The sequence below is a fragment of the Tauraco erythrolophus genome, chromosome 3, assembly GCF_009769465.1.
Source record: "Tauraco erythrolophus isolate bTauEry1 chromosome 3, bTauEry1.pri, whole genome shotgun sequence".
Classification (NCBI taxonomy): domain Eukaryota; kingdom Metazoa; phylum Chordata; class Aves; order Musophagiformes; family Musophagidae; genus Tauraco; species Tauraco erythrolophus.
The window spans coordinates 30,663,014-30,689,060 of NC_141467.1; the positions used below are offsets into that span (position 1 = coordinate 30,663,014).

At 36.8% G+C, this 26,047-nt stretch overlaps 1 protein-coding gene across 1 annotated transcript in view; it reads right to left on the bottom strand.

The window, feature by feature from the left end:
• Positions 1-238: 238 nt before the first annotated feature.
• Positions 239-26,047, bottom strand: part of GALNT1 (polypeptide N-acetylgalactosaminyltransferase 1) — a 67,666-nt gene continuing 41,857 nt past the window's right edge. The window contains exons 5-12 of the mRNA XM_009982358.2: positions 19,752-19,959; positions 17,948-18,118; positions 15,682-15,799; positions 14,542-14,722; positions 6,398-6,537; positions 5,186-5,284; positions 4,312-4,446; positions 239-1,773 (exon numbers count right to left, since the gene is read on the bottom strand). Coding sequence (XP_009980660.2) covers positions 1,627-1,773; positions 4,312-4,446; positions 5,186-5,284; positions 6,398-6,537; positions 14,542-14,722; positions 15,682-15,799; positions 17,948-18,118; positions 19,752-19,959 — 1,199 coding nt within the window. The 3' untranslated portion in view covers positions 239-1,626. The remainder of the gene's footprint in view (positions 1,774-4,311; positions 4,447-5,185; positions 5,285-6,397; positions 6,538-14,541; positions 14,723-15,681; positions 15,800-17,947; positions 18,119-19,751; positions 19,960-26,047) is intronic.

A 26,047-nucleotide genomic window follows, 5' to 3' on the forward strand; every position in this document is an offset into this window, starting at 1 on the left:
CCTGCTTTGTGCATGAAAACTCTTGTGTACTGCTGCAGAAATAAGGGAGATAACACTGACTAAAGCAACTTCAAATAGCAAATTTAAAATGGCCATAAACAGCCAAATATAATTCCACACAACTTTTGCATGAGTCTAGGTTTAATTTGCTTTACAGGACAGTTGGCCAAACAATGACATTTATCATAAAAATATCCTCTCCATTAAGCAAATCTTATTTTTCTTTCCAAAAGAAAATTCAATGTATACTGAGTGTTCAGTGGCTCATTTTCAAGATCAGCCCACACAGATTTTTCTTAACAAAACAAAGCAATTCAGTTAAAAAATGCAGACCTATGTAATGACATAGTCATATTGCTTTTGGCTATGTTAACTTTAAAAACCATGCCAATTTAGCTATTTTTCTTTAGGTTTTATTAGAAAAAAAGCAGCAGATCAACATTACAATTCAGAGTCTAATCTAAATATGCACTTGACAATGAAGCACATCTGAATATGAAGTGAAAAAGGATTCCAGAAAACCTTCAGTTTTGCCAATGTCCTGCTACCCAAATCATGTATCTTTTCTTCTGTCTTTCTGATGACTGAAATCAAAGAAGGAACAAAAGAATTATTGCTATGAAAATAAAACCATAGTACAGTAGTACGAGTCTTGGGTGCTAAGCATATTCCGTCAAGTTAACTTAATTTCAAAGTGTACTTAAATCTTTTGTTTGGCCATGAAAGTCCATAAGCTGACTGACCCAAGTATGAACAGAAATGGCAGGTCTGGACAGAAAAAAAAAAGTTAGACAGCATGTTAACCTCCAGTTTTCAGACAGTAATAAAAAGATACAATTCCAATGGCCAAGAAAATAAAATAAAAAATGAAAAAAGTTGATCTGACATTCAAGAGCTAAGTTTATTCTTATGCTCATTTTTTTTGCGCCCAAAACAATTTTAAGACCCACCAGGAAAAAAAAAGTATTTATGGACTATCACACAATTGAAAAAGAGAAACAATTGCCTTTTTGACTTGGTTATTTTCCCCCAGTGAGGTATAAAATCTACATATAAATTTGATACTTCACTATAACAAATTGTACTTGTCATAGTTCTGATTTAGTTTCCATTAAACCCTGTTTATTTTTTGTTTTTAAACCACAGAATTCTTATTTCATGTTACTGAATCTGGTTTCCAGCACTCTCGTTTATTTGTGGATCTATATTTAGTAGTCTGGTTACCACTGCTAACCAGGGAAAAAAAAATCTTGGAACTTTCTTCATCGCAACAGCACTTTCAGCAGAGGTTACTGATGTGCAAGCAAACTACAACGATATGCAGCTCTTCAGAGAGACTATTTCATTGATTATGTTTCCACTGTTCAAACATTTTCTAAATTACTTGCTGGAAGAAACTCTTTCAATCTTGTAAACATCAGTGGGTGCAGTTTCACTAGTATGTGTGGTAGTTTCACATCCTTGTACAGGAAGGCTTGTTCACAGCTACTGAGAAGCTGCAGGAGTTCTAACAGCTGACAAACTGTGGATTCTGCAGAGCAGAAGTTTCTTCTGTTGCTACTTAACAGTGTAGCCAAAGTATCAGCCGAGGTAGCCCAGTCAATCCTTGCTTTTCTTTAGAACCTCTCAGAATATTTCTGGAAGGGTGACATTGCGAAGCAGCCACTGCTGGGAGCGGCTGCCATTGCAGTCTCTGATGCTGGGTACCTGGCTGTCCTCTTCGGTGGCTTTGTCCAGGCACTGGTTACTGTTCACGTGCAACAGGGTTAATTTCTTGAAGACAAAAATGAAAAGAAATGTTTTACAAAAATCACCAGGCATAAGCTAACAAAAAAATTTCTAGTGGCCGTTAAAGTTCTCCCATAGCTAAGTAGGAACTAGACAAGACCCTTTGGTTACTGACTCTAGATGCCCATTCTAAAGAACACTTATATATGCTATTTGATGTTGTAGATACTAAAAGCATTGCTTCATGAAAAATAGAACAGTCTGAACTCCTAAAGGACGTTCTTTATCAAGTAATATCCACCATTTTTTAAATAGGACTATACAGCTAGGCATCTTTGAGGAGTTAGAAATAAAAGTTTGGTAAAACTGTTCCCTGTTCCTTGCAGGGGGGTTGGACTAGATGACCTTTGAAGGTCCCTTCCAGCCCTAACCATTCTGTGATTCTATGATAAAACATACAACTTTAATTATTACTTATAATAGTATTTTTGATCAAATCAGAATGACCACATTGAATGTGTATTCAAAAGTACACTTTTTTTTCAATTGGGGACACAAAACTCACTTTTTTTTTAAAGAAGATTTTTTTTTTTTAAAGATGATGTGTACAAATTCACATACTTGCATATGCTTTCCAATACCTACTAATCTTAGTTATGCAATCTTCCATACACCGTCTACCTCCACACTATCCTCATGGAGAAGAGATCTTCAGAAGCTGCATTTCCTGCCACCGTACTACAGCTACTCCTCAGTGCATCAGCTTGTCTATGGTACTGACTGGCATTGCTATTAGTATTTCTTCTCTTACTCAGCAGCCCAACCGGGACACTGGACTGACTGAAAAGCAGCAGAACAGGCAGGCATAAGCATAAGCAGCAAAGAGTAAAAAAAACCCAACCAAAAACCTGAGCACGTCAATCTCCTGCAGTCATGCAGGAGCTGAAGAATGAACATGGGAGTTGGAATAGACTTAAGTAGACAAATAACTAACACAAAACTTCCCTGCCACCCCCTTTCTTTTTCTTCCTAGTAGATATTAAGGGAAAGGGGCTTCTTATATGCCCTCTGAAAAAAGGCAGAAGGAGAAAAAACCTATAGAAAAATCACCTAACTATGTGGGCAGGAGTTCTTGCTAAGTATTCTCTAACTTATTTGTGTGCTTTATTAGCCAGCTTTCAGTAAAGTTCTGAAGATTAAACCTAGATTGGTAGAATAAAGAGAAAGAACACATACAACCGAATTTATGGCTGAGGATGGACATAGGGGAAGTCTGTTTTGCAGTCTGTGGCAATCACTGCAAGACAGACTACAGCAATTAGGTTCTTACCATCGATAAGGTAGAAAAAAAATAAAAAGCACTTGCTTGGTGAATCACTCCATGTAGTAATATTACTCACCTTATTTACTTAAGTCAGGTAAACTAACTACACAAAGAACAAGAACGAATAGCTCCCAAGACTCAGATTTAATCATTTCAATTAACAGTTAATCCTGAACACCTTCAACAGCTTTTTGCAGTCTCCTATCAGCAGTCACTAGCAATGTGCAGAAATCCTAGTAGAGATCCACTGTCTTCCACATTAACTGCCATCTCAATCAAAAAAGCACCATTCATACGTATTTCCTTTTAGTCTTAAAGGCTGTAGGTTTCATTAACACGTCAGATACTAAAATCTATAGCAAGTTTATTTAGTTAGAAATAACCCCCCTTTTTTTCCCCCTCCTCTTTTTAAGAAAAAATAATCAGTGAAATGAATTCTTAGTAGCTAAATATCTACATCTTCTCTATATTAAACAGTCATCATTATTATACTGGCAAGATTCTTCTTCCAAAAATTGACTCACGACTGTCTTTTGCAATAACTGATTTTAAATTAACAAGCTTGAGTGCAATTTTTTTCTAACTAGCCATGCCAAAAGTCAGAGTTCTTCACTGCACTACTCAATCAAAACTATTTTTCAAGCTTGCAAATCAAATTAATGATGAATGGATCAACAGTCAATGATTTCTAAATCTGGCAGTTCAACATATGAACTTCAAAATAGATTTGAACATTACGTACAAGAAAGAAAATTATTAAAATAAAATTATTTTAAGCATCTCTACCTTAAACATAACACGATTAGAAATTCAAAATCTTCTTTATAATTTTGGGATGCTGATTTTTTAATTAGAAAATAATTTCCTTTTAACCTTGTGCAAGGTAAGACATCAGGTGCTGAATTTGTCACAAGATCATTAGCATTACCTTTTACTGGTTCAGTAGATACCTGGAATGCTTTTCCATCGTTGATCTCATTGTAATACTGCACTAGCAGACTACTTTTCTCCAGAGGATCCAAAAGCACTTTGAAAACATTCTTCTAAAAGCTCTCCCAAAACTAACCAGGTAATTAAATCTATACAGATGCCCATTGACTTACTACACCATGAATTAATAACAGAGGGAACGTAATCCTGACTTTGGTTCCTGTTTTGACTTTCAAATAGTGATTCCACATTGGAACATGCTGCTCTGTAAGCTCACGTAAAAATCAAAGTTGTCTTATTTTAACGTCACAAGTCATTAGAAGACTTACCACTGGATCATATTCCCAAAGTTGATTTCCTTTTAGATGGTGGCACTTGAGCATTGTTACTGGGCCATTAAGTTTGGACACATCTAAACACAAATCATCTGTTCGAATTTCTTTGTTGGCAGTATACGAGAAAACCTAGACAAAAAGAATGAGAGGAACTGAAAAAAAAGTTCAACTAAAAGATTCCTGGGGTAGGGGGAAACATTTGTGCATTATTTCATTAATATCAACTAGTTTTCTTTTTCTTTTCCCTTTGGCATGTACAGAAAGTTTTGGGGGCTAGGGAATAAATATAAACACTGCATGAACAAGCTCTTTAGTCAAAATGGACGTTTTTTTTTACCTGCAGACTGCTTCCCACATAGAAACAGGAAGATCCCCCAACACGGGTAATCTCTTTATATTGGAAAACAATTCATCAAGAATTATTACCAAAGTAGAACAAAAAACCATGTAAATTTAATTCCAGAACTGACACCCAGAAAAATGTACATTAAAAACTGCATTTCAGTTACAGGCTTTTTTTTTTTTTAATCACCATGTCAATCAGGAGGTCTAACCAGGAGACAGTTCCAGAGAACCTTCAGGAGGTGACATCTAGCATATAGCAGTCTCCTCCTGTCCTCATTTCACTTTTTGATTGAAAGTTTATCTAAACCCTGTTGCAATCAGGCCTCAAAAACCTACAGATGACAAACCACTCACAAATCTTCTCATGCATTTCCTCTTACAGGCATCTTCTTCAATGAGGATTTCCTAAACTTTACAACTTCAGTATATTTTAAGGATAACTACTGAAATAATTGAAAAATTTGTCATGAGAAGTAGTGTTCCAAATAATTCAATACATTAAGATCATGAAAAAAAGCATCACCTGATTGCCACCCATCCCATGGCAGTTAAAGATTCCAACTTTCTCGTTTTCTTTTCTTGCCATGTTATCCAGACATTGATTTGTCTCCACATTTCTTATCTGAGAGTGAAAAAGAGCACAAAGGTGGTTGTTTTTAGAAGAGAACTAGGCCCATCTCAAACCACACTGGCACCAGTTCTTTCTGCTATACACCCAGAGGTTATGTGAATGACATGTAAAACACGGTGGTCTCTCGTTGTACAGTTCCTATCCGAGACACAAACTCCCAAGCAAACGTTCAAGCTACCAGGTTACAGAATCCTGCTGCTTTGCTTTCTTTTGGGGATCTTTCAATCTTGGGGACACTTTTTGCTCAAAGACTCAACTACAACAGAACAGACACAACACAACGTCCAGTCCAAAACTGCCAGAAGTTTTGAAGCACTCTCCTAGGTGCAGTGGGTTTAATTTCCTTTGAAATCATGGGTGACTAGGTTCAATTTCCTCACTTCTTGAGTTACACTCTTAATTCCTGTATTACTATATAGTAAGTAGGCATGAATATCAGTCTCCTGATATCCATGCAGCAGCATGAATGTCTGCACCATTTTGTTAAAAACTTTTCTTTTAAAATCAAACAGTACAAAATCACGCTACAACAGGCTCAATATTTGGCTAAACGTGACTTGTAAAGGAGAATAGGTTCCTACTTACTTAGGGCAGCATCATTTATACTACCTCTGCAGTCACTTAAACTTTAAAGAAAAAAAAGAAAAATACCCATTAAGGCTTGCAGATCACTGGAACTTGCTGGTCACTGAAGAGGGTTCTGGGGTTAAAGTTAAGAACTGTTTTTAGGCAAAGTCCTTGCTTGACCTGGTCTATTTTTTTTTTAATAAAAACTCTGCTCATACTTTACATAGAGAACGTTATACAGAAAGTTATCCATAACTATGTGTTTCTGAGGGAATATTTGTAAAGCCCTTCCATGTGACGTTTAATACTGTAGTAAAAAAGGTGAAATATTCAAATTACAACACTGTATACCAAAGTCCAGTTTTCTGTCCCACTGAGAAGCCAGATACAGCATTTTACAGATCACAGGAATACAACTGCAAGATACTTAAAGCTTTGCTGGAGATAACTTGTTTGTACTGCTCAGATCAGAATACATACAACTTACTGCGCAACATACCTTACACAGGTAAACACACACATACGATAAAATCTTACCTCTCCCAGAGAAAAGTAATGGCGTGGAATTTGGGAATCGGGATAAACATTCTCCAGGTACCAGGAGAAAGGCTTGCACTGAAGCTTGCGTCTTAGTCCAAGTCGTGACGATATGTCCCCATAATCAACTTTAGTAACTCCTGTAGAAACAAACAAGTTTTATTTAATGGCTGTTAGTAAACTTTACATAACTCTACTTAATACAAAAGCAATCAGAATAATACACTGCTTGCATGAAAGACTTTCTCTTTAGAAAGTCACCTCTACACACACACAAAAAATTTGTAATATCGCATTATGCTGTTCATATGTTCATATTATGCTCTACCTGTGACTTCTTTTTCCAGGTAATCACACAAAAGATAGAATCACTACATCTGTGCTACACGTGACAATTTCTTACCTGTGGTTTGTGGAACAATTTGAATGTAATTGTTTACTAAGTTATCACAGGAGAAAGACTGAAACTGTTGTAGTCTCTAATGCCATTCTATCCCCAATGGCAACTGGGGCACATATCTATGTGCAGCATAAGATAGCAGGCTCCTTCTGTGAAGCAAGGAGAATTCCATTTTAATTTAATTCTCTAAGCCAGGTACCACCTGCTGGACCCTTCATCATCTGCCTAACTGCACAAAGAAACAGTCAGAAAGCAGCCTTCATACGGGGAACTAATCCTTTAATAATTCAGTATTTGTTCAATATAATTGCAGCATTTGCAAGAAATAAGTTCACCATTAGTATTGTTATCTTTTTTTTTGTGGTATTTTACTTTCCTTTTTTCTCCTTTGCTTCTCATTTATCAAAGTGCTCATTCTTCCAGTGTCTTCCCACGCCTTCATGATTGTTTTAATTCCTTCTGAACATTAATTTGTGTAAGTCCCATCTGCAAATGGGTTAAGTGAGGTGTGCATGATCAGCTGATATTTCTACCTCACTAGCATTGAGTACCATTGTCATTAATATTCCAATAATATTATGTGTCGGATATTTTTTTTTGTTTTCAGGCAACACACTCTATTCTTATTTTCCACATTACACTCCATACCACACAGGTCAAAAGTAATATGCTACAAAAAAAACCCAAACCAAGCAAAAACTCAAACCAAAAGAGAACAAAACCAAGTCCTAGCAATTTAAATTCCCCACACAAACTACAAATATGGCTTAACCTGTCACTACATCTATAGACTTCCAGTTGCATACCATTTCAGAAATCCTTCCACTCAGAGGACTGAAATTACCTCTAAAACGGTTGACCTTTTGAAACTGAGTTTGAGACATTTCAAAGTTGGCATACAGTGTTATTAAATCAACCTGCCAGCAGATGGTGTATTTATACTCAATTAAGACAGATAACAGCATAATTTCAGCTAAATGTTTGTAAATATCAATAAAACCAGTAGTAATTCCAATATTCCAGAAAGAAAAAACACTAGCCAGGCTTTTAGGCTGCTTTTTTTTTTTTTAAACTAAAGACTTTTAAAAAAGATGCCAGTGGATTATACTGGTAAGAGAATGAAGGCAAAGGAAAGTTTGCTTTTTAATGAAATTTTGAATATTCTGAATGAATTTTTAAAATGTCCTGGAATAGAACCCCAGAAAACTTCAGTCTGGGCTTTCTAGTTACAAAAGAAATCTCAAAACCAACAAACACAAGAAAAACTAAAAAACCACCCCAAAACAGAGACCTATCTTTACCAAAGCTACTACTTCCTCTACACTAAAAGGAGTACTATCTCAAGAGATGATGAAGCAGGAGAAGAAAGGCTGTACCAGCCACAGCCAAGTATGGAGTTCTTCATTTTTCCATGATGAAGAAGCAGCTGACGGATCAAACAGTTATGCCACCCTTACAACTACCTTATGATAGTCAAAACTCATTCATCAGTTTGCTGCACTGACATTCAGAAAACACCACTGTTAAGGCTTTGTCACATCACTGAACGGCAATAAGAATTCCAGTCACAATCATAAAGAATTAAATGCAAAGTATTCATAGCATACAAGCGCGCTGTTTCTTGAAGTAGTTTTAAATGTCACCATGTAGAAAGAGAAGAGCCAGCTGACTTTTCCTCCATTACAATGAAATAAAAGGTGCGTATTCTATTCCATTCAATCATTTCTAGTCTGCAAGATTTAAAAAAAAATCCTCTCTGAAGTTAGGTCTGCACCAAACCATATAGTGGCACATAGACTACAGGTAGCATCAGGTTAGCAGATGGACTGATAGCAAAACTGGTATAGCTGCCTTAGAGGTGTCAGAGCTCTAACAAAGCTGAATTACTCAGTTTCCCAGGTTTCCGGTATCTTATCTATATTACTCTAGCTTGAGTGTTCCTATACGTTTGCACTATGCAGTGCAGCAGCAGTCACTTATGGGTAACAGATCTTCTGTGGAAAACAATGAAAGCAAAGGAGGAAAACTGAAAAATATAAAGCATAAAAATTAAGTACCTGTCTAAATCATTATTTCCTCCACATATCAGTAAAATTTATATACACACAACAGTGACATATACTTTCCAGTGTTTTTGTACTTGGTGGTTTTTTTTTTTTTAGCTGAGCCTTTAAAAACAACCACCAAAAAATCCCACAAAACAAGAATTAGGTCAAATCTTCCTCCCAGGAGACAATTATGCCAGACTCTACAGGTACGTGCATCATAAAGGAAGACAATCATGTCCACTAGTTCTTTCAAATATTTGGATTTGGTTCATTAAAAAAATCCACCCAACCAAACCAAACATATCAGAAATAGTATTTAACAATACTTGCTGCTACTGTCTTTACTTAACCATGCAATACAGATTTCCATCCCTGCAATCCTAACTACATTAAAAGCCTGGACCTCCATGATGATTCCATTTATCACACAGCTTGCTGTTCGCTGTGCGACAATTGCATGCTTCCCCCCCCCACACACATTATGTTTAAAGATGTACTCAAAAATGAAGTATCGATAAGGCAAAAAACCCCCACATCAAATCATCCAATCTCACCACCCCAGTTCTTTTGAACAAATGTAAGATTCATCTCAGCACTTGCTTGTCCTGTCACTATTCTTGAAGTTTGGTATGCAGCACTAGACTACTCTGATTAGTAATATATAATGGTATTTCCTTATACTTTACAAAAACATATATATGATGATGTGTATCAGTAGAATACTCCTTCAAGTTTGATTTTCTTTGTCACCTTATATTCCCATCAGCCATGTTGCAACAGTGCCATCCTCAAAATTTCAAAAGAGCTGAAGATTTGCTTGCCAAGTTCAATGTGCGGCAATATATTTATGCTAAACTGCTTTGAATAAAAAAAGAAGCATGATGTTTTCATCATAATTATAAATTGCTCAATCATTTTCAAAAGCACAGTATGAAAACTGTTTCACCTAAAACTAGTTTTCTGTCAAGAATCATAGAACTTGTTTTTATTCAGTATTCTGAAACTCGATAAGCAATAATAATTTTAAACCAATTGGAAAAGCTACATTATTTGCATTTCCAATTAATACTAATAGGGAATACTAGCTGGAAACAAGCACATATGGAATTGCTCAATACATATTTTGAACACAGGAGCTTAGTTAGATTGCAAGATGTGGACTCAGCCTTTTCTCTGTCCTCTCTATAATAAAACGTTATAAAAATATATTAAAATATAATAATAAATAGATATATAAATAAATAAATGTATTATATATGTAAATAAAAACATTATCCATTTCCAGTCCGTACATACCGAGCCTTGACTTAGTATGCTTGGCTAGAGACAAGTACATGCAGCGATTAGAAACTAGGCCTACTCATCCAGTTTTCAGGATAACACATCTATGTATCTGTCTAGATGGCTCTCGTTTAGGTAGTTCTGCAATGCTGTCTTTCCAGGCCTTCTGCCCGTGCACTTAGCCCCAGTGCAATGGAAGATGCCTTTTGGGGTAAACATTTGGTCAACAATAAAATTGATTTCTCTATAAGCTCGACAAGCCTCTACACCCGAGCTCATTGGAGCTGCTTTTTGGGATGCCTTCAGCTCGCCAGTGGGGACACGGGAGGCTGCTCAACAACAGGGATGCATGCTGGACAAGGAGCAGGGGGGCATGTGTAGGAGCTGGACTCAGACTTGTGCAGCACAGGCAAACCACACAGTCTGAAAGTATCTATGCTTCACCTTTAGGTTAAGGATACCAACAAATTCTACAACTTTCAGTTTATCATTAATTAGCAGTTAGGAGAATGTCAGGGGAGGTAGCTGTAGTAAGCCAGCCTGATGCTTTGCTGTTGCTCCTGGAAAAAGAGGCAGCTTTCCCTTGCTCAGGTTTGGATTCCTGCTGCACCTCCCGTGCTGACACAGGTGCTCACTTAACCAGCAGAGACAGCCCACAGGGCAAATAATCCCGACAAGTTCAGCAAGATGAACAATCAACAAGTAGGGGGAGAGGAACAATCAACAAGTAGGGGGAGGCGAAGCCCTATCACCTGCTGTCCTGGTTTCAGCTGGGACAGAGTCAGCTCTTCTTTTTAGCAGCTAGAAGAGCTCCGTGGTTTGGTTTTAGTCTGAGACTTGCTCTGAGACGAACGCTGACAGCGTACTGATGTTTATAGTTGGCACTGAGGTCTCAAGGACTTTTCAGCTTCCCATGTCCTTGCCAGCATGCAGAAGCACAACAGGATAGGGGGGAGCATGGCTGTGACAGAGGGTCCACGACTCTCCTTATGATTTGCACTTAGGATTGAGGGTCAAACTTGCCAATGGAGTATTCCATATCATGCAGCATCATGCCCAGTATAAAAATGAAGGTCAGCCAGAAAGAAGGACCTTTGTTCTTCCGGAGCTCTCACCCTCGGAGTGCTCTCTGTCTTGCGCTCCATTTTTTGGGCCTCTCGCTTGTCCAGGATTGTAGTATTGGGTCTTAACTGTTTCGGGATCGTTAGTTCAGGATGGGATGGGCCTCGGTGAAGGGGTGGTGAGCAATTACACTGTACATCACGCATTTGTATATATTTATTATTATACATATATGTATTTTCATATATTAGTAGTATTAAATTGTTCTTATCTCAACTCATGAGTCTCTTTTCCTTTTCTCCTTTAATTCCCTCTCTCATCACCGGGGGTGGGGGAGAGTGAGCGAGCGGCTGTGTGGAGTTCAGCTGCTGGAGCTGCCTAAAGCACAACACCTGCCATGAAAAGTAAGGCACTCTCCTCACAGTAAGCTGTTAGACTGACATCGCCGTCTCATGAAGCCTCAGTGTGGACAACATCGTCCCAGTATGTTAGACTGAAGAAAACAATGAAAGGCCAACACTAGAAATCATAACATAGTGGAAGAGACCATAGAACGGGTCAACCAGAGTCAGGAATCAGAATATTCATCTGCACAAGCTGGATCCATTTTTTGAAAATTTAAGAGGAAACAGCCTGAGAAACTGCATCGTGCTGTCACGCATGACTGAAGAAACCTGTTGGCTAATGAGAAAAGACTATGGCTCATGCCATTCCTGCCATGGAGAGCAGTCGCCGCGTGCAATGAGATGGCTTGATTTTGGCTGAGCAGCGGCTGCTGCAACACTTTCCTGCCCAACCTCCATCTGTACCAAACCACTTCTAAGCAGAGAGATGGCTTCTAAAATTCATAAACGCTTAACAGACAAGTAACAATTTCTACTAGGCTGTACTTATTAAAGAAAAAAGGATTACAGGGTTACTTTTCAAGAGGGTAGCTTTCCATTTAACTACATTACATCAATACTAAAAAGTCTCTTGAGTTCCTATCATTCAAGCAGTAAGTCTTTTTTTTTTTTTTTTTGCAGGCAACACAGCTTTCATGAAGTGGGAAAGCTACCTGAGATCTTAGGTTTGCTTTCCTGGACCAATCTCTCTGTGATTCACTATCTTAGGGGAGCAGAAGAGAAAGGATATAAAGGAGGAAACAAATTTCTTGTTAGCTAGGCTCAGTGATGCCTGTCAGTACCTTACGTCCTTCAAAATTTAATTTTCTCATCCATGTCAACTAACGAGAAAAACCTGGGTGCACAGAGGATTGTCTGTCTTCCTTGCTCATCTGCACCCAGGCTTCCAAACCTGCATCAGCTTAAAAATCCTCACCTTGCTCCTTGCAACAACTCATGAAACTGTCACAGTGATATTGAAAGTACACATTGAACTAGTGAAGAGTTTCATAGGCTGCATACTGTACTCTGCCAGAAGGTCCCTGACTATCATTCTGCAAGAATTAAACATTTAAATTTTTATATTGGAAGAATACCTGGAAAAGCAGAGTATGGCTAAATGACCCAACGTAGCAGAGATTTACTGAGTTCCTAAGACAACTATTGGCCAGAAAGACTTACTGAAATCCACACTGTTATTTGCTGTCAACAGGTAAAAATCTGGGTCTGCAATGCTCAGATAAGACTGTTGTTATTCTGGTATCCAATAAGGTGTTTATCAACTTCTCAAAATAGTAAGCCTTTCTAGTTAATACCTACTGGCTCTCTCAACTTTGGTGGATTTGGGGAGTCAGAGGCATGAGTGGCACCGAGTATGCTGATGTGTTCATTCTCTGAACAACAGGTATTACATCATAGCTAAGAATGACCCACAGTACTAACCACTCTCTTCACAGCCCCAGGCAACAAACCAATTTCAGAATAACCCAACTTATTCATGTACTGTATGATCCTGTTTTTGAAACACTTGGAAATGCTAGTTTCAAACTTTAGTGCAGTGTCAATATAGACATGGAGATACAAACGAGATGGTGTGCCAGTCAGTAGATGTAGATGCTCTAAGAGGAGATTGGTAAGAACACATCCCTATCCACCATTCAAGTTATTAGCATACAAACTATGCAGACATGCATCTTTTGCAAGGAAAGAAAATATACGTGCAGTTATAGATAACTGCTTAGTTATTTTCACCATTTCAAAATTTTTACTGTATTCTATTTTAAATTAAATTCTTTCAATCCTTTTCTCCAACAGGACAACTCGTGCATATTCCACAATATTGCAAAGCTATGAAAGAAAGTCCTATCAAAACACTAAGCCTACAAAATTCAAACAGCGCAACTTCTTTTTTAGCTTTCACTTACCATATGAAATGGAAGGAATATAGAGATTATACAAAGTAACAGAGCTTTATCATGGTGTTCAGTAATTTACATTTAGTTTTAAGAATTAGGTTATTTGTACAGTTAAGTGTTCCAGGTATTTAGCTCATTTTAAAATCCAGCCTGACATGGATGCATAAAAGCAATCTTAACCAAAAATGATTGCACCTATTTATATACAACTTTTCTGAATATCTATACATGTCATGCTTGACTTCATAATGCTTCATTAATAACAACACAGGGCAGTAACCATAAGCTGTTAGCTTCTAATTTCAACTAAAAAGCTTTGAGTAGCAGCAAGAATTTTTTTTTTAACTAAAAAAAAAAATCTTAGTCTTACTTGAGAAATGCATTCTCTTAAGACAAAAAACAACCATAAATTTGCAGTCACTTGTTCTCACAAGTATTCTTAAAACCTCTAATACAAAATTTGACACTGTTCAGACTCATACTACATTGTATTACAGCTTTTAAATCTCAATACTAATGCAGATTTAATAAATAAGTCATAAGGAAATAATAGTTTTAAAGATCTATCTCTGGAAAAGCAGACGTGACATAAAACTACCACTTAGTATTTAAAGTCAAATGTCTCTAACATCTCAAGTATTTAGAGGGGATGTCTGTTGCTACCCCAAGTTTGTGTCTCTGTCTTTTTAACCAACAGCAACAAAAATATCCTTTAGTGGAAAGGAATAATTCAGTATTTCCCAGGCTTCCATTTTTTTTTTCCCCAGAAAGTTTGAGTTCATAGGAAATTTGCTCTTATATTTTACATCCTCTTGTTTTGTTAACATTCATTTTAAGAAACATAATAAATATCATCAGTCAAGTATATTGGCAACTTGCCCCTATGCTCTGGATAGTGAAGTGCAAACTCTAAAGCCAGATGATGTTTACTTTTGCCACTCCTGCTACGGGGTTTCACTTAAATCACTTCTGATCTATTCAACCTGGAATGCTTACAACACAGAAGCCAGAGGCCAAACTCCAGCATATTATGGGATGTGTTTGGATGGCTCACCTGGGGAAATGATGTAAAAAAAGTTTTTGAATTCATCCATCCAGACTTCTGCAAGCCGCCTGTTATTTTTGTTGATTATCTGCCCTGTACCTCCTGGAAAAGTGTACGGTGTTGCTTTTCTGAACACATGCCCAACGTGTGAACAAGTTACAATTTCCAGAGTGCCACCACACTGCCAGATCTGAAAGTGATAGAACAATTATTGTATAGTTTCAAGTTGTTAAAAAAAAACAGGTTTAAAAACTTTTTTTTAAAATTACTGGAGAAACAACATTAGTTGAGGTCTAGAACAAATACATACTGCATGGAAGAGAAAAGTATGCCTGTTTCCTGCTCAACAGATAAAGACACTCACAAGCATGAGTAAGGTAGCGTAAGAAAGAGTCTATCAGGCCTCCAGAAACAATGCACCAGCAAGAGACTGCTTTAGAGAACTAAGTAAGCCGACAGCAAAGGAAGGAAAAGGCTCATGTGAATTACAGGGAAGTAACAGGTGGTGATCTATCAAAAAAAGTCCATTACGAAACAGAATCTCCGTGTAAAAAACCCCATACACTTTGCAAGTAAAGGTTCTGAAAATATTTTCAAATTTTATTTTGGACCTCTAAAATGGGCAGATTCAGAAAGCTGAACTACTTCAGAAGTATCCACCTATATACTCTGAGCTGATAAGCAAAACTAAAGGAAATAGCGCTATTTGGTAGGAACAAAAGTGAGAACAACGCTGGTTAGGTCTACATCCAAATGAAAACATGCAATCATTAAGTTAGAAAACAGCAAGAAGAGAGAGTTTGTAACAGACATGCTCACGTTTCAGTGACACATTAAACTGTGCACTGATGACATCACCCTTAACTTATGCTCCCCAATTAGCTTTTCTAACTGAATGCCTTTTAACACACACATGCATTCATTCTTCAGAATGACCATCCCAGTTTTTTAATCTCAAAGCTCTGACAAATATTCACCATGAACTTTTCACTGACACAGTCTTTGTGTATTTCCATTGGAGGAACTTGACAGGAAACAAAGTGCTGACTGCAACAGGAGAGGACACTGACACAGGCAGCAGATCCTTATTTTACAGAACTCCAGATGCACTGTCCTGAGTAACAAAACACTGAAAAGAGTTTTACGTACCCTGAAAGAAATCTCTAAGTTTTCTCCACCCCAAATATCCATTCCAGCATCATATGTTCCAATTTCCTGAAAGTAATCTCTGTCTATTGAAAAAAGACCTCCTGCCATTGTAGGTGTCCTGGGAGGGGGCGGGGGGGGGAAGACAAAAAATAAGCATCAGTCATTATGAAAACATATACTTAAATACATTTCACACACAGACAAAACGGTTTTTTATTTCCAAGGTTCCTAACATGTTCCTTCTCAGTAGGCTTCCATCCAAATTCAGTTACCATTGATGTACTTGCTAGCTCAAAATTTTCCAGAGATGGAATCAGTCAGTGACAGTTCTCCTTATTTTCTCACTTCAAGTTGGAGTCTGGATAGAGAAACAGTCCCTCGAAAGCTGCTGCCATTCCTGAAAAAGACTTCTGCCTCCAACCCTGGTAACTCGTAAAAAAGAAACCAGTTTCTTACAGGAAATTCATGCTCCTGGCGCCTGTTCTTGAAAAAGTTACAGGAGGCTATGCAGCAGCCTGCTTGCTTTCACTATTATTGCTTCATACAAGAAAACTGTACAGCCAGTGTTACATTCAGATTTTCTTTACGAATTCTTTATTGGTAGACAGATAAAACTGTTCTAGCTCCTCCTAACTTTAGCAACATCTCCCAAATTTCCATTTTTTTTAGTCAACAAATGCACAATAGGTAAATTATATATTAGGTTGACAATATAACTTTCAAGTATACAAATTATTTACACTTTTAGCATAAATGATTTTCTACCACTAGTCATTTATTTTCCTGAAACGCTTTGGGCTTTTTCTGAAAAACATATAAAATACAAGCTAGGTCACAGCCTAACTAAAAATTTATGTGGTCTTTTTTCCCTAAAAGGAAACTGGGGGTGAGGAGGGAATACAATTAGACATGTCCTGAGAAGACCTTTGAATTTCTTAAAAGAAAAACAAACAAAAAACAGTAAAGGCCATATCCTCAACTTTGAGGAAAGTAAATATAGCCCACTTTTCATAACATTAAGGCTAGAAAATGTAAGTTTGCAATTGTTAAAAAGTATATGTTACACAAGTTCTGTGATCTACATGACAGGCAAGTATAAATTCACCTCCCATCCATGCACTTTGAAGACCTTAAGTCATACGTGTACGCACACACGCACACAAATATACACACACACGCCAAAAATCAATGCATCTTTTCAAAATATGGTTTACTTTGTTAGAATAAAAGATAAAAATAAGGTTCAATAAAAATCCATGCATCAGTATAAGAATGTCCTGGTTTTAGCTGGGACAGAGTTAGCTCTTCTTTTTAGCAGCTAGAAGAGCTCCATGTTTTGGTTTTACTCAGAGGCTCGCTCTGAGAAGAATGTTGATAGCAAGTTGATGTTTGTGGTTGGCACTGAGGTCTCAAGGACTTTTCAGCTGCCATGTTCTTGCCAGTGTGCAGGAGCAAAACAGGATAAGGGGGGAGCATAGCCGGGACAAGCGGTCCACGACTCTCCTTACGATTTGTACTTGGACTTAAGATTGAGGGCCAAGCTGGCCAGTTAGTATTCCATATCATGCAGCGTCATGCCCAGTATAAAAGCGAGGGTCAGCCGGACAGAAGGGCTTTTGCGCTTTGGCTCTTTCGCTGCTTTTGCTCTTCTGCACTTGCTGCGCTTTTACTCTATTGCCTTTTTTTTTCTCTCTCTCTCTCCCAGTACTCCCACTCTCGGAGTACTATCCCTCTCTCTCTCCCCCTCTCTATTTCGGGGCCTCATGTTCATCCGGGATTGCAGCTTCAGGATGAGACGGGCTTCGCATACGAGGGGGTGGTAAGCATCTACACTGTGTATTAAATCATCTGTATTAAATTGTTCTTATCTCAACCCACGGGTTTCCCGTTTCTCCTTTAATTCTCTCCCTCATCCCTGGGGCTGGGGGAAGGTGAGTGAATGACTTCAGGGGGGGTGGTTTGGTTGCTGGAGCGGCCTAACCCATGACAAAGAACTAGTTAAAAGCTAGTAATTGACTGGTATTTGACATAACTTAAAAATATTTCTAAAGTGACAAAGTATTTCTAAAGTGACAAACTGTTTGCTTCCTTCATTGCTACCTAAAGTTATCAACAACCAATACATGTAAAAACTTTTATGCTGTCCCTTCAACCAGACAAAAATGATGCTACAACATAATTCATTAAGTATTTACAAGATTAAGCTGGAAAGGATACAAGTAAACATCAGGTGAAAGTTTTAGCCAATTTAATAATTTCTCATTACCTAACAGGAAGGGTTCGATCTCCTTTCCGCCGATCCATTTCTCTCTGAGGAACAGGATACCAACGAAAATTTAACTTCCAATTGAATCCACCATAGGTCATGTCAGAACCTGCCATATATTCGAAGGTGTCATCGCTAATTACATCAATAATGGGACACACTACTGTTCTCCTAGAAAAAGGAAAGAACAAAAAGCCTATTAATTAAATTGTGAAAAAAGGTGTGGGCTTTGGTTTTTAGTTTTTTTTTAATTTTATTTTTAACACATACGGTTTAAATTTTCATAATGCCATCTCTTAACAATTGTACTTAATAGATTGTTACCGTAAAACATACTCAAATTCTGTCTTGCTAACTAGAGTTAATTCATCGAAATGAAAATGTGTTTTTCTGATGTAAGTTTGGCAATACTAGCTCTTTTTTTTTAAATAGTATTTACATTATTACCAGTAATAAATATTTATCTCTCTGCAGATGTAAAAACCAGTCATAGCTTTCTCCATGCTACATCGTGATTTTATAGAAAATAAGGGCTTTCATTTGTAGTTAAGCAAAGTAATTTGAATGTTTTGAAATTAAAACTCGGTCATTAGCTCTGGGGAAGTATTCTTACACACCCTCAGGACTAAGAAATTACAGTCATTGTCAACAAAGTATAAATACGGCATCAAAGTCAACAGAAAGGTTTCCTTGTCACTGTCCTGACATTATTAAGGCATATGCTCACAGAAACTAATTCTAATCATCTTAAAGACACTTAAATAACAGTCCTCAAGCAGGTTTCCTCTCACAGAAAGCTCTGTAAAAAGATTCAAGGGTTGTAACTAAATTCAAAGAAATTTAGATGGCCATTTGCACAAATTGTAACAATTTATGTATTACAGTCTCACAAAAATGTGTATTAATGATAACTTAAGTTTTAGTATTATGTCTTAGCACATTTCTGAACAAAGATTACTACTTGCAGCTTTTTCATCATGTAAAGCTATATTTTGTAGCATTAAATGTTAAAAGTGATTTTTATCTATAACCATAACAACAAAACAGAGACTTCTAACACCGTACTTAATATCTAGTCTATTTGATATGCTGTTTACTAACTGACTAGCACACAACTACAGAGTTACTGCTCAAATGTATGAATATTTTATAAAGCAGACCATTCTCCCACTTGTTTGTTGTTTTTTTTCCTCTCAATACGATTTCCATCTCACTATCATGGATATAACTGTTGTGAATATTGACTTATGATAGAAATACAAAGCTATGTTACTGCAGCGTAGATGAGTATGATTCCAGTAACTATTCTAATTTTAAAAAAATACATCCCAGAGGACCAAATCACGGCACAGAATTCCACAATACAAATACAGTACAAAATGAAGAAATCACAATGAGAACCTGAAAACAGTAAGCCTGACAGTTTTGCTCACAGTGTTGGTGTTACATGAGATCAGGGCTCCATTTCTTCCTCAAGAATATCTTCCCAAATTCATGAAGGAATGGGCCAGGCTGCAGACAGAAGACCTCATATTCCATTGCTCTCTCAATTTCATTCATGCTCAGGTCTCCTGCTATTTAACACATTATCCCATGCATCCCAATATAAGCTTCACTTTAAACCAAGTTTTATTTTTTAAAACTTGCACTGAATTAGCCTTTTATCCTTACAGAAATGAGAAGTACATCATTTATCCAGCCCTTCAGAAAGTAGATATTTTCTTGTAGGCTATATTAGAACACTTGGAACAATTCTTAACAACCAAAAAAAAACCCCAACATGCACCAATAGATGGATAATTACCTGTCAGCTTTGATCCTTGCCAGCAGAGGTTCAAGCCAGCCCACCGTACATTCACAATGAGCATCTAAGAAGGTGATGACCTGGCCTTTAGAAGCAGCAGCCCCCTTTAATCTGGCTCTAATCAATCCAGAGCGCTGTTCCATTCGAATCACGTGAACAGGTACTTTTAATTTTTTCACATAATTTTCCAGCGGTCTTTTCAAGAAGTCTGCAAAGAATGATCAAAATCATAGAAACTGTCAGTTACACAATTCAGCTTTTTTTTTCCTTTTTTTTTTTTTTTAATGAGGAGACATGAATTTAGAGAATTCCTCATTTCTTCGCTACCTTTTCCTACTTTCTCAGCTAGTTTCCTCTGCTGCTTATTTTACACTTCACAATATGCCCTTCCACATTCTCCATGTGTTTCACTTGCTAGAGCAGGAAGTTCCCCTCCTCTTCATTTCTTCATTATGGGAAACACAAAAATGAAGAGAGTGTAGAATGCTGACACAGAAACCAGATGGGACAGGCAAGTTTTAATTACGGACTAGATGTGACTTACTTTCAAAAACATATGTTCTTGGACATAACACTTCTCTACCAAGAAAACTCAGAAAATGATCCGACTAGCTGAACAGAATGAATTACCTCCTACAGGAATGTAATTTACAGATAATTTATTTGCAAGTAGTTTAAAACATGATCAAATCCGGTTTTCAATTGTGATTTCTCTAGATTTTTCTGGCTAATATTTTTTCTATTAAACTATCACTTTAACACCTAAAAACTAAAATAAAATTAGCTATTCATAAATGAGTGTCTGTATCACCAAACCTCAGCTTAGCTGAGGAATAAATTATTCAAAATACAACAGCCATGACTGACTACCATATGCCTAGAGACTCAAAATTACTTGCATTACAAAGAGTTGCCAAACTAACAAATTTCCCATTGCCAGGCACAGTTTTCACTCGTCATGAAAAATTAGACTATGATGGATGATGTCACAGGAAGAACAAAGAATTGAGGGAGAATGCAATTGACAGTCACAGAAACAGACTTCTGCAATAACTTGCAGATTTCAAATCTGTAAAAAAGGCAAAATAGTCTTATAACACAGCTACGGAATATATTAGATGATACACTCAAAGCACATGGGAATTGTACCACAACAGTGCAAAGCCTGAAGTAGGATATAGCATAAGATAGTAAGTACTTCATACAAGAATAAGCGTGACACTGAAGGGAGAAAAAAGCACGCATGAACTCGTAGTGGATGTTTTGTAAACCTCAAGAGGCATTGCTGATCTGAGGGTGATTATCATTCCTTACCACTGCACTGGATGAATGAGTTCTAATCGCCTTCTCATTTTTTTCTGTGCATTGTTGGACTGTCACTAAAACCCACAGAAATAAGTTCCAACACATCTTGAAAGTTGAACTGTGCTAGAAGAGCCTGAAAGTTTGATAGATCCTAAGTGTTTGCCTCCAGAGAAACTCAAAGTAAGTTAATTCTTACTGTGTATATTAACAGAGGCTAAAACAAATAAATGTTTATTAGTACAAACCGAGTATACATGTCTGAATATTTTGCAGGTCTTTTGGGGTCGAGCACAGAGATCATTTGGCTGAGTCTATAGGAAATATAATCTCTTTACAGTGCAGCTTTCCAAAGCCACTAACTTTAATATTTCTACTTTTAATGTATATGGATTCCATGATACACACAAGGAGAATACAACTGTGAAGCACTTCTCTCTATGCTAACCATCTCATGTGCAAGAGGAACATGTTGATTTCTGTGACTTGCTCATTTCAGGTGTAGCGTCGATAATCTTTTAAAGTAGTTCTAACCACTTAAAGTTGAATGAATTATGGGCTGTGACCTTGGCTCTTGAATACAGTTACATTAACAGAATAGTAAAATTCTGCCAGGAGGAAGAGAGAAAGATTTCAATGCAGTAACTGTGGCCAGTCAAGATCTAGCGTAAAACAAAAAGTTACATCAAAGAAAATCATGGTCAACAAATTGCATACAAAAATCTGACATCCTATCTATATTTTCTCTGTAAAATATTTCAAATTTCAATTTACTTTTTCAAGTCCTTTCCCAATATTTTTCCTTAAGAAACAATCACAGGGATAGGTGAAGTGTTTTCACTATGGAGGGAATAGAGTTAAAACCAGTCCTCCTTCCATGTTTAACCACATCCGTAAAAACATTCTCATGAGCTATCATCTTGTTCAGAAGAACTTCAGAAGGAAGTGTTCCTAGAAACAAAACATTGTGCAGACATTCAGTAACCGTGCCCTTAAAATATTCCTAGAAATTCAGCAGAAGCAGCAAAAAGGTAAAGCTTGATGCTTCCTCCCTGCAAAAGCATGGAAAACGACTTAGGCACTAATATTTCTGGTGTTCCTCTGCTACCAGCAGTTAGGGTTAAATGCTCACATTGAAACAGCATATTTTCCCCACAGAGCACTATCTCTTAGAGCAATACACATCCCTCACAAACTGCTCCTTTAGTTCAAGTTTGTTCCAGAGTTCTAGAATTTTGGACTAGTCATCCATCCAGAAACTGGTAATAGTCTCTTGTAATGCAAGACTTGCTTTTTTTCTTAAAAAAAAAAAAATAAATTGAATAGCCTTTCAATGCATGCAATACATTTTGGCCTACAAGAAATGCCACAATCAAGCTGTACAGATGATTTTCTATACAAACGTATTGGTCGTATTTATACTAAATCCTGTATTAAACACTCAGATGAAAACTTTTATGCCTTACAGAGTTAGTTGTTTACAAGCGACCCAGGACGACAGCTGAGTAAGTTTTTAGCATTGTCTCATACACTTCAAACAGATAGTGAGGTTTTGATAATATTTAAAAAAAGCCCCAAATGAAACACAAATACTTCTACTTGGGAACAATAATAATTCATGTATTTTCAGAGGCATAACTTTAGTTTCATTTAACTCTTTCTGCTAGATATTCCTTTCGAACTTTTTCTGTATGGAAAAGGGTGCATATTTTTACCTAGGACTATGGACAGTTTAAAGAGTATCTTCTGTAGCATAGCAGAGCTAAGAAAGCCAAAGAAGTAAATATATTCAGTTAAAGTCAAGTAAGTGCATAAATTGAAAAACAACTTGCCAATTCTATTTCTGAGTCACATTTATATGCATTTAAATGAAAAATTAAGTTTCAAACAATTTTTTTTACTAGACCACCGCAAAACACAGATTTATCACATATAAGGATATAAACACAGTTTTAAGATGTGTGAATACTTTTATAAGGCATCATTGGCAGAAATGTAGTTTTGGTTACATTGCTTTGATCTGTATAACTAACTTCTGTTAGTGTATTCCATCCTGATGCAATTTGCCTACCATGGTTGGCTATTCAGTGCTGACCTAGTTTTAAGTACTGACTGATCCTGATTTCTCCTGTTATTTTTTAAAAAAATAAAGATCAAAACATGCAATTCTGATCAGTAACTAGAGAACGTTACAGATACATCTTGTTTCTCCAAAGTTTTTCTTTCAGTGTAAATAATTGTGTGATATTATGCAAACTCATTCTTCTATGAGCACAACACTAGCAGGTACAAAGTGTGCTTCAGGCAGACTGAATGCTTACTTCATTCCAATTAAATTGACTCTGATGCTAGAATTCAAAATACACTACTCAGGCTGAACACTTTCTTTTTCTGGAAGTCTGCTGTTTTAGTTCAACACAAACAGAATGCTTAAGTAGCATATGCTAAATCCTTCAAATTTTCAGGCATCATACCCTTCTGTTTCATTTAATGTAAAAGTATGCTTGCTGGAACCATAACAAGTTTTTGGAAAACAAAACAAAACTTTCAGTAATTTTTGAAAATAACTACAAATAAAAGATGCCTGAGTGATGTAAAATGAAGATCGCAGACTTCAAAACGAAATACTGAAACAGGTTCAATAACAATACCAAAAAAGTCTGAAATGCTACATCTTTCAGCCTGGAATTAAGTTACCTTGCTTTTATTACCTAACCCAAACCCAGAAACAGAAATCTAGAGAAAGCCACATGCTTTTTGACTGAACTGTAATTCTACTTCATAACGAGGACATGGCTATTGCTATGTTAAAATTGATTTTTTTCTAAAACAGAAATTGGAGGAGCAAAACATAAGAAACATTATGTCTACATTATTTTAATATTAGCTTGCTTTTTATTTCTAGGTCATATTGAAAGATGACTTGTCATGATTAATCATTAGCACAGATCTGAATTAGTGCCAAGGACTGTTTTGACAAATGAAACAGAGCACACTTGCAATAAATTTTGTTTTCCTAGAATGAGTCTGTGCACAAAAATTAACCAACCAAAACAAATGTAATATCTGTTCCATTAAGGAAGCATATACCTGTACATTAACCTAGTATAGGCATTCAGAATCCAAATATCAGCATCTATATTAAAAGGAGGATTGTTCCCTGGGAACGATGCCAAGAGAGGTGAGCAGTTTCACATGCATTAGAACAAAAAAGATCTGGAACTTTATATAAAGGTTGAAAAATGACAAGAAATTGTGGGGGTTATTACAAACTCCCCACAAGTGAAAACACTGAAAATTTGATCTTGTGCCTTTCTAAAAGCAAAAGTTCATCACACTTCTCATCTAATCTGGAACACATTTATGTTGTAGCCTTGCCCTTTGCATGGGCATTCTTCCTCTGCTGCCAAAGTGTAATTGTATTTAGGGCCTCCGTCCCTTCTTTCAAATTTGCACTGAAATTGGCTGAAGCAGTTATAGTTAGTATCAGGTAAGAAAGCAAAAGCAAGCAAGGGTGCCTGAAAGAGGAGAGGAACACAGATTGATACAAGTGCAAACACAATCTGAGTGCCATGAGCTATGCTCCTTAGTAAAACAAGTTGGTCACAACTCAGTCAGGTGATACGATATTTCTTTAATCTACTCAGTTACTCCACAACCAGCTGTATTCTAGTCCTACACAGTTTGGAAGAGGTCAGTCAATATGCTAAGGCATCATATGCACGTGCAACCTGAAGAAGAAACTCTTACTTTCTACCACATTAGATATGAAGTACAAAAATTCACTCCTAAAGTTCTTCAGCTACAAAAACTCCTGTTGACCATTGTAATGGTTACTAACTATCATAAAACATCCTGTTAACCATTGCAATCCATGCACCATGATGCTACTTAGACTATATGATCTGAAATCTAGTGTCTGTCTTCGTACACAGATCTTGTTGCAACACATCTTGTTGTTTGGACAACAGTCACTCTGAAGTTAGAATTACCATAAGCAGCAGAATATGGATTTTGCAACACTGGAATCAGAGGCATCAGGCACAGACGACAGCATGCTGGGTGTAAAACCCTGCCATGGCTAAAGCATGGGAATTCCTGCTGATACAGATAGCAGCGTACAACTGCTGGCTGCCAAGACTTTTTTCTAGTGGTCTACTAGATAGTCCTACTGCAGAATTTTCTATGTAGAAATATAGAAAAAAGGATGATTCAATATAAAAATATAGATAAAAAAACCAATAATACCCTCGCATCTTCATTTACAAACACAAGAAAAAAAAAATCTCAATTTATACTTTATAACCCATACCACCAAGGAAGATTAAGCAAGGAACATGCCAAATATCAACCATTAATCAAAATGAGATATCAAGTATTGTCTAGAATACTGTTTTTATTTCTACTATATTGTACTTTACAAAAAATATGAAAATAGTAAAATCTAAATAAAGTTATTTTATTTTAAGAAAAAAACAACTGCAAGTTTTGTCTATTAATTTCATTACACATGGAAAGTTTCATTCCGTAGCATGAAGTTTTCATCTGGAGCACTAGTTATTAAAAAGTGGAATATCTTACAGCATAGGCACTGAATTTCAACTTCCCAGGAACCGAATAATCAAAATTAATCCCACTGAGCGCCAAGTTTAGTGGTGGTATTGATGGTAAATTTGGATGTGTGTGAGGAACAGAGTTGCCTTTCCTATTATTCCCCAGGTGATTCAAGTATTAAATGCCCTCAAGCTTTAGGAACGCATTAAAATTCCAAGTGCAAAACATGAAAGCTGTAATAGGATAAACCCACCAACAAACTCAAACTCCACACTATCAACAGAAAAGTGAACAGATAAACTTCCACTAGTTTTCAATGGAGAATGACCCACCTGTATTTCAAAACAGGCGTTGCTCACTCTGCCTTTCCCTACCCCAGCTACTGTGTTTTGCTGAGGAGAGCTAAGCCTGCACAAAGTCAGTCTCAATTTTTGAGGTAA